The sequence below is a fragment of the Penicillium concentricum genome (assembly GCF_028827145.1).
Source record: "Penicillium concentricum strain IBT 3081 chromosome Unknown utg000006l_segment0_segment0, whole genome shotgun sequence".
Taxonomy (NCBI): Eukaryota; Fungi; Ascomycota; class Eurotiomycetes; order Eurotiales; family Aspergillaceae; genus Penicillium; species Penicillium concentricum.
In genome coordinates, this window is record NW_026622759.1 from 1856073 (window position 1) to 1869544 (window position 13472).

At 46.7% G+C, this 13472-nt stretch overlaps 6 protein-coding genes across 6 annotated transcripts; 1 reads left to right on the forward strand and 5 right to left on the reverse strand.

The window, feature by feature from the left end:
* Positions 1 to 598: 598 nt before the first annotated feature.
* N7517_010894 (uncharacterized protein) lies at positions 599 to 1686 on the reverse strand (the record flags this gene model as incomplete). Its single annotated transcript, XM_056728617.1, has 4 exons — positions 599 to 691; positions 747 to 1218; positions 1276 to 1409; positions 1462 to 1686. The coding sequence occupies 4 exons, from the start codon at positions 1684 to 1686 to the stop codon at positions 599 to 601; spliced, it is 924 nt and encodes a 307-aa protein (XP_056574432.1).
* Positions 1687 to 4437: 2751 nt separating this feature from the next.
* Positions 4438 to 5116, reverse strand: N7517_010895 (uncharacterized protein; the record flags this gene model as incomplete). Its single annotated transcript, XM_056728618.1, has 2 exons — positions 4438 to 4776; positions 5084 to 5116. 2 exons carry the CDS (start codon positions 5114 to 5116, stop codon positions 4438 to 4440), a joined length of 372 nt encoding a protein of 123 aa, XP_056574433.1.
* Positions 5117 to 6585: 1469 nt separating this feature from the next.
* N7517_010896 (uncharacterized protein) lies at positions 6586 to 7212 on the reverse strand (the record flags this gene model as incomplete). The annotated part of the gene is made up of 1 exon (XM_056728619.1): positions 6586 to 7212. One exon carries the CDS (start codon positions 7210 to 7212, stop codon positions 6586 to 6588), a length of 627 nt encoding a protein of 208 aa, XP_056574434.1.
* Positions 7213 to 8488: 1276 nt separating this feature from the next.
* On the reverse strand, positions 8489 to 10151 carry N7517_010897 (cytochrome P450; the record flags this gene model as incomplete). Its single annotated transcript, XM_056728620.1, has 3 exons — positions 8489 to 8524; positions 8576 to 8720; positions 8788 to 10151. 3 exons carry the CDS (start codon positions 10149 to 10151, stop codon positions 8489 to 8491), a joined length of 1545 nt encoding a protein of 514 aa, XP_056574435.1.
* Positions 10152 to 10489: 338 nt separating this feature from the next.
* N7517_010898 (uncharacterized protein) lies at positions 10490 to 11351 on the forward strand (the record flags this gene model as incomplete). Its single annotated transcript, XM_056728621.1, has 2 exons — positions 10490 to 10691; positions 10759 to 11351. The coding sequence occupies 2 exons, from the start codon at positions 10490 to 10492 to the stop codon at positions 11349 to 11351; spliced, it is 795 nt and encodes a 264-aa protein (XP_056574436.1).
* A 366-nt stretch (positions 11352 to 11717) lies between these two features.
* N7517_010899 (Major facilitator superfamily domain general substrate transporter) lies at positions 11718 to 13313 on the reverse strand (the record flags this gene model as incomplete). Its single annotated transcript, XM_056728622.1, has 1 exon — positions 11718 to 13313. The coding sequence occupies one exon, from the start codon at positions 13311 to 13313 to the stop codon at positions 11718 to 11720; it is 1596 nt and encodes a 531-aa protein (XP_056574437.1).
* Between the last annotated feature and the right edge of the window lie 159 nt (positions 13314 to 13472).

The following is a 13472-nucleotide window of genomic DNA, read 5'->3' on the forward strand; positions in this document are numbered from 1 at the left end:
AACCAACACTATCAGCCACATGCAAGGGATATCACAAACGGCGCGTGAAGGATTCGGCGCAATTAAAAAAAATATCATGTGACGCCGTGGCGTCGGAAATCCCGTTTGTAGATCTCGATAGATCCAATCTGCAAGGTTCCACGCCTTGCAGATCGTTTAACGGGACGCCTAACACGTGGAGTGGATCTTTGAGCGGACTACTTAATTTACTCCATACATAGTACACATTATAAAGACAGGTGTTGTAAGGGATGTGTGAATGTGTGAATTGTCAGATTCTTGTGGGTATCGTAAATAATTAATAATAACGTAGTCTGCGCAGACCGACCGATCTATGAATAACATGCAGGTAGTGCGGTATGCGCAGAATCTTCAAAGTAGCTCGAATTAAAATCAAATCCAATTTGTCTCAAACGACGCATTGTCATGGTATCATAGTAGTAAAAGAATGGTGTAAACGCCTGCCGAAAATGGAGCCCAGGTATCGAGGAATCATGACTCAAAGAGTAGGGAGTTTACGAGAAGCAAGATGGAAAGAGTGGGACAGGAACGCTAAAGCAAATCAAAAGCCCAGGGCGTATCAACTGATGAATAATTCTCAGCGATTGCCGGATGGCTGGTTCATCTGTACTGGATGATCCTCGTATTGCAACTGGTGTGGGGGAGGCCATAGGTAGAGTGGTAGTTGGTCCTGAAAAAAAGCATTAGCATTTGCTTTTTGCTGGTAACAATTTCCTGGCACTTACTGTGCTCTCGATCTTCGTCAACGTAGGATCGATATCAATTTCCGAGCTCCAAATCGCCGGGTCCATTTGCTGGGGCGAGGAAAAGGCTTCAGGTTTTAGAATGCTCCGGAGATATTGATCGATGGCAGTTACCATCTCTACTGGCATGCCCGAAGTGGGATATTGGGGGTTCGTAAAAGAGTCGCTCGCGACGGGTGAGCTGCAGATCTCGTTCGTGTAGGTTTCGTTCGTATAGGAGTACGGGGATGGGTGGTCATCAACAGATGTGGAAGACTGGCTCTGGCCCCTAGAGTACTGGGGACATGACATTGAAGAATCCATGCTTCCCCACACGCCGGAATAATTGGTGTCGGGTTGAAATGGAATTGGGGCTGAGTTGGTTGGTTGCGACTGCATTTGCTGTCGCGGGCTTGAGCGACGAGGCGATGGGTTGTGGGTGTATGATGTGTTTTCCTTTAGCGCTGAGGTCGCACTTTTATTCAGTCAGTTCATGGATTCGACTTTTCCAATGGGTTGGGGCGTTACTCACTGCCGACCCAAATGTTGAGTCAAGTAATCTGGGCGATGGAATGCTTTTTGGCATCCTTTGTACGTGCATGGATACTGCTTTTTAGGCTCGTGGCTGAGCTCATGTCGTCTGCGGTGTTCGGCTCTGGTGAAAACCTGTATGGTGATAAGCGAAATGATTCATCGGTGACATTCCGAGGATACGCACCTTTGAACACCCAGGGCGCTCGCACGCATGAACTCGCTTTCCCTTCATGGCCTTGCTGACTCGGTGGGAGTTTGTTTGGGGAGAAGACATATTCATAGGCGGAGTGGGATAAATTTCCGTTTGACGGGTGTTGTTTGGGGCCAGTGTTGGGGGCATGCGAGTTGCGCAGTCAAGGTCGAATGGCGACGGAATGGAAGTGGTATATTGGGTGTTGAATGTAGACATGTTGTAGACGTAACGGGAATAGACTGTCGTACGGCGGATGCGGCTCAATATGCCATTCGGGTCAAGGTTACACGGCACGTTTAGATGTTGTGAAAGTGATGGGAGCTCGAGTGGGGAGAGACAAAGTGATACAACCTTGGAAGATTAAGAGAGAAAGGGAAAGAGAAAAGGGGGGGTTAATAAGACTTTTAGTGTCAACAGCTCTATGGGTGGGTATGCCGGACGGTCTCGGTCGTATCTCCAAACCCTCCTGCATACACGCCGATCTGGTGCCTCATTAATAAAATCAAGAACCAAGCTAGTACCGAATAGTCAATTAAAAAAACGCCTGAAACGACCCCAAAGAACGCCTTATAATTTTTTTACCTAGGGTGCTAAAAGGGAAGGATTTTGGACAATGACGGGGGATCTTCCTGGTCAGAGCCTCAGCCTTGATCGGGTTACCCACGTAGCTCAATACGAAAATTTATCCTATTGGGTGATTGCGCCCCACTTAGTCGTCTAGTCAATGCTCGAATTTCTCTGAATATCGAGTGTTTCTTTATCCTGGAGTTTCACGCATTATCCAAATGAAAATTCTGACAAAATTCCGTTCCAATCTTACAGGGAATGAAGCGTTTGGTTTCGACAGTGGGGCGATCGGTAGCCCTGATGATAGATTTGATGCCGATCAATGGTCCTAGGGACATTTGTCCTTCGTTTCCCCCATCGGGTATAAGGGAGGGTTCATCACGGTCAGGTTAAAGATGTCAGGCTATGTAAGTATTTTTGGCAGATTACACGTGGATCATTACGATGTAGGGTGGCATGTTGCAAAAATCCGGCTGAGTCGAAATGCATAACCAACACCAAGATATATTTATGATTGGTTGCTATTTTATGTAGGCTAAAAAGGGAAAAAAAAAGGAAAGGTGCAGGTTCACACATTCCGAGGTCGATCTAAACCCGAATGATCGACTCCTTTGGACTAAAGAGGCTCAACACGCCCGGGTGAGGTCCACTTGTCTTGGCGTTCATGCATATACGCTCTGGCCAATCATCTGTCTTGTGTGGATCCACGAGCTTGCCCGGGTGCAACAATCCGCACCTTCATACTTCCTGCAGAACTCTTTTCTTTTGGCAGAACCCCGGGCGTAATTACTTCACTTTTTTCCTTTCATTTTCTTTCAATGGGTGGACCCTTATAGCCCTTCAATAAGGCCCACAGAAATACAACCTGGAATGTTACATCGCCGAGAAGCCGGGGTCTTAGTACGTGGGGGCCAAGACAATACAGATGCCTATTATTCCCCAACTGCAACACCAATATAATTTATTGGACATAGCCACTGTATTTATCAAAGAGCATCCACGTTGTAATGCTCGGGAGTCGGCAAAATTATTTGGAATTGGGAATATTTTGAATTTTGCTCGGGCGTTCTTGCTAATTAAGCCAAGTCTCCCGAGGTCTCTCCACTTCCCCATCTGAAGGTTTCAAGCAATGGTCAGTGCACATGCATTTGATCGTTCTCCCTTAAATACATTTCTCCGATATATTTTTATGGAGTGGTCAAACTAGCCTATTCATTGAAATCTTAGAAAAGACAGCACGGAGTAGCTCATCCGAGATTAAAGGATGAGATTTGCCCTGTTCTCCATTTTTGGGTTGAGAACCCTTAGCCCCGATAAAACCCGATAGTAAACCAATGATGTCAATGTACAACATAAACACCCCGGCAAAGTCTAACAGGTTAGATTTCGACATTACATGCTTACGGGGTACATGCTCTAGCCCTTGGCAGGGGTTGATCATTTTCGTATTCCATAGCCACGTTGCTTCGCCCATGCTAATTCGGGACTCGAGGGTCCGAGATCGGCATCTAGAACTGTGACGTGGGCATCAAGTGGGACTGGATATATTCTCTAGGTGACTCTCCTCCCGTCATACATCGTAGACCCTTGTCACTTAGACGTGTTAAAATTCCACCTCGCAGCTAGTGTCGAGTGTGAGGCTGTGAATAACCTCCTAGCCTTACCTGCCCTAGATAATATCCATTAATATACGGGTAAACGACGCCTTCTCGGTACGGAATACGGAGTAAGCACCTTGATCGTAGAATATATAGGCTACCCGCTGTTTCATCCCCTCATTTTTGTGCTTGGCATTAAAATATATTCGTTTAATCGATTAGTATAATAACAAAACCAAGTTTTCTTTTCAATTCAAACTTTCGAACCACCCTATGGGGCTGAAGGGTCCCGTGGATGCGCGCGGGTATACCCGAGATTTCCCCGGGTAAGATAAGCAAGTACACTTGGGCAACAAAGAGCCCTGGAGTGGCGAAACGGGCAGCCCTGAAGAGCATGTGTAAGCAGATAATCAGGTTATTGGTAGGGTGTTGCGGTGGTTTTATTGGCGGAGGCGATATACGGTGTGTACTTCCAATGATACTTTTAGCTAATAATGGTAGCAGACCTAAAATAGTAGCGCTCACCTCCAACCAGCTCGAGTTGCACTTGCCGATAAGATGGTACAGTGTGTACAAATGTTGGGGCTCGGCATTGGAACCCTCCCAATTATGTGCATATTATTGCATCATACATGCATTATTGAAAACATGCAGAAGTAGACCAATAATCCAATTTCTAATTATCACCGCTCAACAAGGGTTCTGCCTCCCCTGGATATCGGACTCCATTGATACTACGCCTCCAAACAATAAAGCAAAGATGCGCGGCGCTGGGTCCGAGCCTATATTCATCATAGACTGTTCACAAACCTCCAACTTCCACGATCCAGTCTCTCTCATACACGGCTTGAATGTCGTGTAGTGAGTTAAAAAGGACAACGAGGAATCCACTAACGAAAACATGGGCCCCTACTTCCGCGGGGAAAAGCTCGCGCAAGCCATCAATCTTCTCGGGGGATAGGAGTTTTCTTGGATTGATACCATCTTTAAAAAGGCATTCCTCGTTCCATGGTGAACGTGGGGTCAAAACTCTCCTAAACGCTTGAATGTCCAATCTGTCTTCAGGATAAGGATGCACCGGTCGCCCTCCCACTTCAATATCTTCACACGCGCCCTTCACAAGCCAGACCTCGGGGCCGTACTAGGGATGTGATACGTAAGCTAGATCATGTAGTCGCAATGCCGAATGATGAGTTCGAACCAGCGGTTCATTATCTGACGAAGTCTCGAGAGCGTGAACAGCGCGTGTTACTGCTGACTCATGAAGTCCCCACCTGGGCACACTTGCGAATCCGTTCCTGTTGCACGTTAGCGACTCAAGTCTAAAGACAGCATGATAGAAAAGGGAAATTCATCTTACTTGGCATAAGCCTAGGAGATAAAGTCTGATGATAGAGGAAGGAGGTATTGAGGTTAGTTTCTGGGATGGGTAGGTGATTGTAGCATACCGGAGGGGCGAGTCTGGGGCGTTTCGCTGACATGTCGAGATGGGGATCGGGTTCAGGCACCAGTGGATTCAGCAGTAGTATCAATCAAGTTTCCCAGGCTTGAAGAAGGGACAAGGGTCCTTAATCTTCAAATTTCAGGATTTGAGTGGGAAGGGGAAGAGGGTTCTAGTTCCGGATTTGACCTGAAGCCCAGGAGATTCTTGAAGCAGGGTGTTGAACTGAGTGATGCGTTCTCGAAGGTTGAGAGTTTCTCGGCTTAAAGTGGTCATCACCGACATGAATGTGGTGGACAAGATCGGTAAGCCTTTCCTTCCAACTCAGTTTTTCGTAGCTTCCTTGTGAATTTAAATAAAGTCTCTGGTCAAAATTCTATTCATTTGTTTACCATATGTGCACTCTACCTAGGTAAGTGTATTTCATAATTATATACTCAATGGTAATTCCATACTATAAGCTAATTCTATTCCCTTTTTAGAAAGAAACCACAAAAGCGTAGTATAAAAGACCATTAAAAAAACCAGAAAAGAAGTAGTATTAACCCTACATACATCACCTTGTTAAACTAGTGTATATAGTCTAGGCTGCCTTAGCACCCTACCCTTCCTTGGCTTCTCGGGCCTTAACTTCTTAGGTACCCCTTTTCTTAGTATACAAATACAAATCGAATGGCATATATACTCCGAGAAGGCGGTGATAGCTTATGGCCAGGCATTATCCAAGAGAGTTATGTCCAGCTGGCACACTTTGTCGCCCGTACACGTGGGCGAATGATTCCCCCGAACCCACTTCCACGTCGATCTTCGTCACCTATTAAACCTCGGGCATGTACATAGATCAACCGTAAAGTTATTCTGAAGTCACCTCATTAGTAATTTTTCACACGTCCTAACACCTATTCTACCACGACCATCATGCCCCAGCTTGGCAGTGTCACTCGATCACCTGTGAGTTTGCTACATTCCACTAATCCAGGTCACGCCGCTTATGTTTCCTTAGCCTCTAACACCTCCAAAATCCACCTTGCCCGCTCGTTCGCCCGCCAAGTCTACCACTGAAGTTCCTCTCGTGCCACCAATAAGACATTCTTGAAATACTACTAGCTCAAGTCGAGTCACTTCTCTTTACCGAGACGCAGTGACGGATATGATGTTGAGCTCGGGGCAATTCCCTGGGTGAAATTGAGGCTGAAAGAGTATTGACGTAGAAGACTGGCATCAGACTCCACAAAAAGATAGACGCCCTACGGCATAACTTAAATTTCTTGTATTGTATTTAGAATCCAACTTTATAATGCGAATTCGTGTCATATTTAGTGCCCTGCATAATATTTTCTTTGTAAATTTCGCTCGAGCTCGAGACTCTCAGTATCGCGACTTCAGAATTACATGTATCTTTGGATTCACAGCTCGCTCCACCCCAATCTTTCAGTCATTCACTTCCAATGCATTCCCATCTCGCTCATGTCTTGTGGTAGACCATATATAAAACACTCATTTGGCCATTCATCCACCTAGGAAACTATCATACTCGTCGTCATCGGACTCCGATGATGCTGCCGTCCCCTTCGCATTGAGAACAGGATGAATGCCTCTCCTATCCGAGCATCCCCCCGGATACTCCGCACCCATGAAACTATCAAACTCATCAATCTCCGGAAATGCTGTTAACACCTTGAGATAGCGGATCGAATGAATACCCCTATTCGACTCCCACTTTTCTGTCGGCTGAGCATCCAAAAATGCTTGTAGTGACTCATCGTCAATCACTATGCATGTGGTATGATTTCGCCTCTCCCGCGAATTGACCCAAGACTCAAAATGAGAACGAATCGAGTCTATTGAGGCTTCGTCGAACTGCACCGGATCGGCCATGATGACTGGGCGGTGTTGGGCCCATATCTCATGATATGGAGTAGGTTCTGCGCTGTGTAGTTTACTCTTCGGTGTTGAATCGTATTCAGAAAATAATTCTTGTTTGATGTATGAGTTGAGTAGATCGACGATCTGGGAGAAGGCAGTGTCGGATTGAGGAGTGTAGGTTGTGCGATAAATGACATAACCCCATGTCGCTTTGCTTCTCACGGCTGCGTGAAGGCGTTGGGTGCGCCAAGGTAGCCAACTGAGATTCATTCTGATATATTTATGTGAAGGGGGAGCAAAATATTAAGATTCAAGTATTGGAGAAGAGAGAAGAAAGAAAATGAGCTGCACAGAATAATGTTGGCGGTGACTTCGACTATTTCGTATTCTTTGGAGCTAAGAAGCGCGGCTGATGCCAAGAAATGCAGTATGATATCCAGGGATATTATTGGTGTTATCCAGGTCGGTTCTAAGGTTGTTCCAGTTAAATTAACGATTCACCTCCGCGGAAGGCGCCCCGGACAGCCAAACTCGCCAAGATAGAGAAATACCAGTAATATATACAATAAAATACAGTGTTATAAATACATGATGCGGTATTATACACAGTATTACAGAGATAATCCCGTATACATCCCCATGCGTTCTGATTGTGGATAACCCCTGCCTACTTATTTACCCCAAAAAGGAAGTTGGCGATGTCTAGTCCGACTCGAAGAGTGCTAGGGAAAAAAAAGAGGGAATGTGCTCCGTATGGAGTAAATGGACCATCTTTGGAACAAACTAGTCGGGTGTGACAGCGATGACTTGCACTGGATCATTATCATATATTTGTCACCAAGTCTACCAAAGCGTTTATTTCGATCTATAAATGCTAAGAAGGGGCACCTTGAAGAATAAAATTTACATGGCCGTGCTGTGTGGGACTCGAATTCGAGAAATCAATCTTCGCACGCGACTACACACGCGACCAAGACATTCCGCCCCGGGCCGGGTGGGGCGGAGGGTGGGGGAGGAAGGGTTCTAACAGGTCAAGTATAAATAGAGCGGCTCGTCTACTTTGTACTCCATTGTGTAGAAATATCATGTGATGATCCTGGACTCGAGTACGCTTATGTCACGAATGAGATTGCTCGTGTCCTCCATGTTTCATACGATCCTAGGACATTGGATTACTTTTTCTGTGACTGGTCCGCTAACAAAGTCCGTATTCCCGCCGGGGCGAATTCCTGGTAGACGGAAGGCGGAAGCAGACCAAGATAGAGGAGATTCACGGATATCGCCCAGCAGCGGCTTCATAAGCCTATTTTCCGCTGGCAAAATCACCCAGCCAGTAGACGAGTCCCATGTTTGCAGAATCCTCCCATACGGGTCATTTGGATATGTCAGCACTACCAGAAGAAACAACTTGAGATTGGAAACAGGTAATCATTTTAAATTCATAAATCATAGGGTTGGAATTTCATCTGTTAAACCCCAATATGATGCAATTCAAGTCAAACACATGGACAACTACACTACTTGGACATAAATATACCTACATTGCTTAATGTGGCGTGAACTCAATCTGACACTCGTGTTCCTGTTTCCATGATTAGTGGGTCTTCAAGAGAAAGATGTTGGCTGAACATACCCGCATTCGGCTACAAGAGTCATCATAAAACACCTCATAGCGACCTGTGATACCAGGAGAGACGGCACCGAAATCTCCCATTGGCGTGGTTTTGTATTTTCGATAAATGGTTGCGACCAGAGTAGTCATTTCTGCCATTGCCAAACTATTATTTGTTAGCCATCTCTCATAGTCACAGGGTGACGTCGTTCTATAGAGAACAAGGAACATACTGCATGCCAATACACATCCTTCCTCCGCTGGAAAATGCCCAGAACCATTTCTTCATATCTGCCAAGTTTTCAGAAGGATCCAACCAGCGATCAGGGTTGAACCTCGTGGGGTTTGTGAAAACCTCAGGGTTCCGATGGAGCGAGTATGGGGCCATAGAAACCACCGTCTTGGGCGGGATCGTGTAGCCATCAATTGTGGTTGCCGCGGGAAGTGAACGGGGCTCTGATCCCGGGAGAGGTGCGTAGAGCCGAAGGGTCTCTTTGATAATTGCATCGAGATAGGAGAGCTTGTCGGTGCTTTCTACTTTGGGGATGCCATTCAAATTGAGCGAGTCTTCGGAGATACTACAAACTTCCTCGATGAGCTTGTCTTGGAATTCCTTGTTTTCTGGTCGAGAAAGTGCCCAAATCAGGAACATCAGTGTATCACTGGTGGTGTCAATGCCTGCCAGAAGGTGGTCTGCACATTCCGACGCAATATCGAGATCGTCGATTCCATTTGGCTTTTGGGAATGGTGGTGGCTCCACAGTCTGGAAATCAGGGCTGATGTGCTCGCTCTCGCGCTAGCAGAAGCACTGGCATATTTCTGAGTGGCTTTCATCGCGTGGAGTCTGATGCCGCTGTAAGTCGTGGGAAGTTGCATGGGATACAACCATTTCGCAATACAGCCACTAAACCCGGTTCGCGAGTAAAGCCATTCCGTGAAGTGAGGGAAATGAACTGCATACCACGACAGCTTGCGGCGGGCCGTATCGATGATATCCCCAATGAGCTCGCGATCTTGCCCCAGTCCCTCAAGACATGAAGTCTTGCCGAAAGATCCGTAAAGGAAGTCTGTGATCGTGTCCAGGGAGAAATAATGCAAGGTAGAAAATATTTCGCTTTTCCCTCCATCTCGTTCCAAAAGGTCCATGTATAGCTTGACCTTTTGCTCGACCATTTCTGCATTTTGTCCTTTGAGCATCACAGATTTGGCATAGGCGTGGGCAAAGAGCTTCTTCCTTTCTCCGTGCTGCTTCGCGGTCGCGAAAGAAAACATGTTTTTTCGGCCATAGACCTCAAACATGTGGTAGAAGCCGGTTCGCTCAAAGCCACTTCCCGCACCGTAGATCGCACGCAAAGCCGTAGTACTGTTGAAGGTCACCTCACTAGGGCCGATACGCACAACGGGTCCATATTGCTGATGGAGAGCATTGATCTTGCGCGTGCGAGTTCCTTTGTAGTCCTCATAGGCTAATTTGACTTTGGTCAACGCGAAAGACTTTGGACCGGGGATTCGCGCAAGAGGGCTAAACAAAGTGGAAATAGCGAGGTGGTAGACAAGGAAGGCTGCTATGAAAGCAACGATCAGGATCCACGTCATTGTTCAATTTGTCACACAGAAGGTAGAATAAGAAATGGTATTTCACAATGCATCACGGTTGTCTTTATAATGAGCTTGTGTGTATTCTTGAATCCGATAAGTAACCAAGTGAGTCACTATCTGAGAGTCTTCAGCGAAAGCGGCAACTGGCAGCGAGACTTGGAGAGCGGGGTCTGATTTTCTTCGGAGTTGGAGATTTTGTGGAGACACTTCGAGATATTGTTAGCACATTCAATTTGTATTTATATGTCCAATTAGACCATGTAGATTACCTATACCAAGTTAACCTACCAAAATTTCCCATCTCCAGAGTCATCTTGACTAATTATCACCACACAATGTCAAAGTTATCTGCACTGCTGCAATCAAACCTGACGACACGACTGTCAATGCGATGGGCATCGGAAACACCGTTCGAAACCACTGATACACTGGTGATCACAGTGGACGAATGGTACGTTGATCTGCGAGTCGATAAAAAAACCGGTAAAATCGATTGGGCCCTCGCCGGAGAATGTATTGAGGAAGGCAAAGACCCACGTATGACCCAATCAATTTTTCCGACCATCGATGGTACATCACGCAATGACTAACTGACTTGACACAGGACGCGTGGTGTTCACTCATGAGATTGACTCCCACCACAATTTCAACGTGAGCAATCCATGCCCATTCATTCCGCTTCCCGATGGAAATGTTCTAGAGACTGGGACCATGGCTCGACCAGATGTACCCGGAGCGCCGATGACGGATTATGAAGAGGTGTGGAGGTATCTTCCGATTCGCGAATGTCCGGAAGGGTCAGGGCGTGGTCTCTCGTGGATCTTAGAGTCTGATGAGGGTATTCTGGAAGAGGGTCAGCACCAAGTTACCAAGGTGTTTTTAGCACAAATTGGGGGTTCGTATTTGGTCCTTCATCAGAAGCAAACCCACGTGGTTAGGCAAACAGCCCTTGGAGAACGGGTTGTTCAACTCACTGGGGAGGATGTTAGCGCGCGAAGGGAAGAGTGGACGGATGATCACTGGGAGATCAAATATGCGTTGGGATCAAGCTGTGATGCTCTGCCTTCAATGGCGAACGGGTTGGATGTTGAAATGAGAGGGCGTCAGAGTGGTGAGAAGGTCACCGTTGGAGGTTGCGACTTCATTGTGCGGGCACATGTGGAAGCCCCAAGGAAAATCCGAAATTCTCGTCTCTAGGTCAGCAAAAGGCCGGAGAGAAATATAAAGTCTCTATTTTCAATTATAATCATACAAGAATGCAGCATACAATAGTTCAAGTACAATGGGCGCAACTACAATCCGGTTAAATAATAGCATTTCTGTTCGGGTTTATTGAAGGAGGAAAATAGAGGGAAAATATTCATTGAATAGAATTCACATCTCAAATGGACATACTATGCATTGACATCTTCTATATATCCTTCGGATATCTCACACGCTGTCCTAACCACGATGTGATTGAAAGAGAATATAGAGATCGCAGGATACAAACGCTGGAGGACGCTGTTGGGAGCGCCTCCTATGTCGCACCAGGAATGTGTTTCTGGTATTCAAACACTCTCACTATGCTTGCTGGCCGTGAACCACGGCCACACGATCAAAATTGGTCAGATCAGTGCTACTAAACTTCCAGGCTGGTGTCTTCCGCTCGAAGAGAATATCAAGCTCCTCGAACGTCCTGCCCTTGGTTTCTGGTAGGCACAAACACGCCCAAACAATCACCGCAATGCTGAGTCCACCGAACAAAAATCCAATCTTGCCACCCCAGTTTGCCTCAAGAGGGCTCATTGCATAGGGAAGAGCAGCTGTAATAACAAGGGAGAAGATATGGGCAAAGGAACAAGCCACACCCATTGTCTTTCCGCGGATCGTTGTGCTCGGGATCTCAGCAATCAAAGCATAAACAAGAGGACCAAGACCGAAGTTGTAAATGAGGTAAAACACGAGCAGCATTGATGACTTGGCGTAAAGAGCGCCTTTATTGGAAGATGGTGCGAGATCCAAAAATCCAATCAAAAACATCAGGGTTGCAGTCGCGCAACAAGTCAAAATGTAGGGGAGTCTCCTACCCCAGATTGACAATAAAGGCCATGAAATGACGTTGCCAACAATACCAAGCGCAAACAGACCAAGAGAGAGGTCAAAGGCCTGATCTGTCGACACACCCGCCAGCTGGAAAAAGTAGGTACAATAGGAAGACACAACGTTGACTCCGCAGAAGAATTGCCCACTGTAACAGATTGAACAGATCACAGTACGGCGGAAATTTATGCCCTTGAAGCAATCAAGGTAGGTGGTTGTGGATACACACTGCTCGCCCATGAGAATGGTTTCCTTCATATGAGCCAGGGTATCGTCGAGATCCTCGGTATATCCAGTACGCCTCAGGGACTTTGCGGCTTCTTCGTATCGCTCCTTCTTCACCAAGAACCAGGGCGTTTCGGGGGCAAAGAATGCTCCAAGGATGAAGAGTACAGGGAAAGCGTATTCTGTGATGAAAGGGATCTTGTACGCCCATTTGTCGGGCCGTGTTTCCGTTCCGCGCAGGATACCGATTGCAATAAATGACCCAGCCACCTGAGCAAAGTTGTTGGCTGCCAGTCCAACACCCCGAAGACTAACAGGGAGGATTTCTGAGATGTATGCCGGTCCAAGAACGGGGAAGCCACCAGTGAGGAGGCCAGTAAGGAGGTCGCCGGCGAAAATGATGCCGGCAGTGTTACCCAGAACTTCCATCAAGAGAGTTCCCAGAGACAGAGTAGTGCAGCATAAAAGTGTCTTCCTGGGTCCGAAGCGATCGACACACCATCCTGCCCAAATTGGAGCCACCAAGAAACCGATGATAGGTGCGTAGGGGAATGCGGATGTCCAGGAAGAAGAGAGAACGTAAGTGCCTGATCCAGCAGGGTGTTCGTAACCAAAGTCTTTTCGGAATTGTGGCACGCCGACCAAACTTCCGAGGATTGTTGGGTCGTAGCCAATAACGAAGCCAGGGAGAATGAAGTAGGCTGCCCAGAAGATAGCACTCTTGTGTTTGGAAAGGGCTTGTCGTACGGTCAAATCATGTTCTCGTTGAGTAGCTCTTTGAGAACTCTCAATTAGGTCATGTTTCGGATCTGGTGAGATATCTGTAGAGGTTTGTGCTTCAGAGGGTGCCATTTTGGGTGGTTTCTGTCAAACCACTTGAGACAAGGGGGTCCATGTATATACTCACCGTTCTTATCCGAAACCCCCGTGTTACGTCGTCATTTGGATAAGGCCGCCTGCCTAATCAAGCATATCTTGTGACTTTCTATGTAGATACGCGTGCTAAGTGGG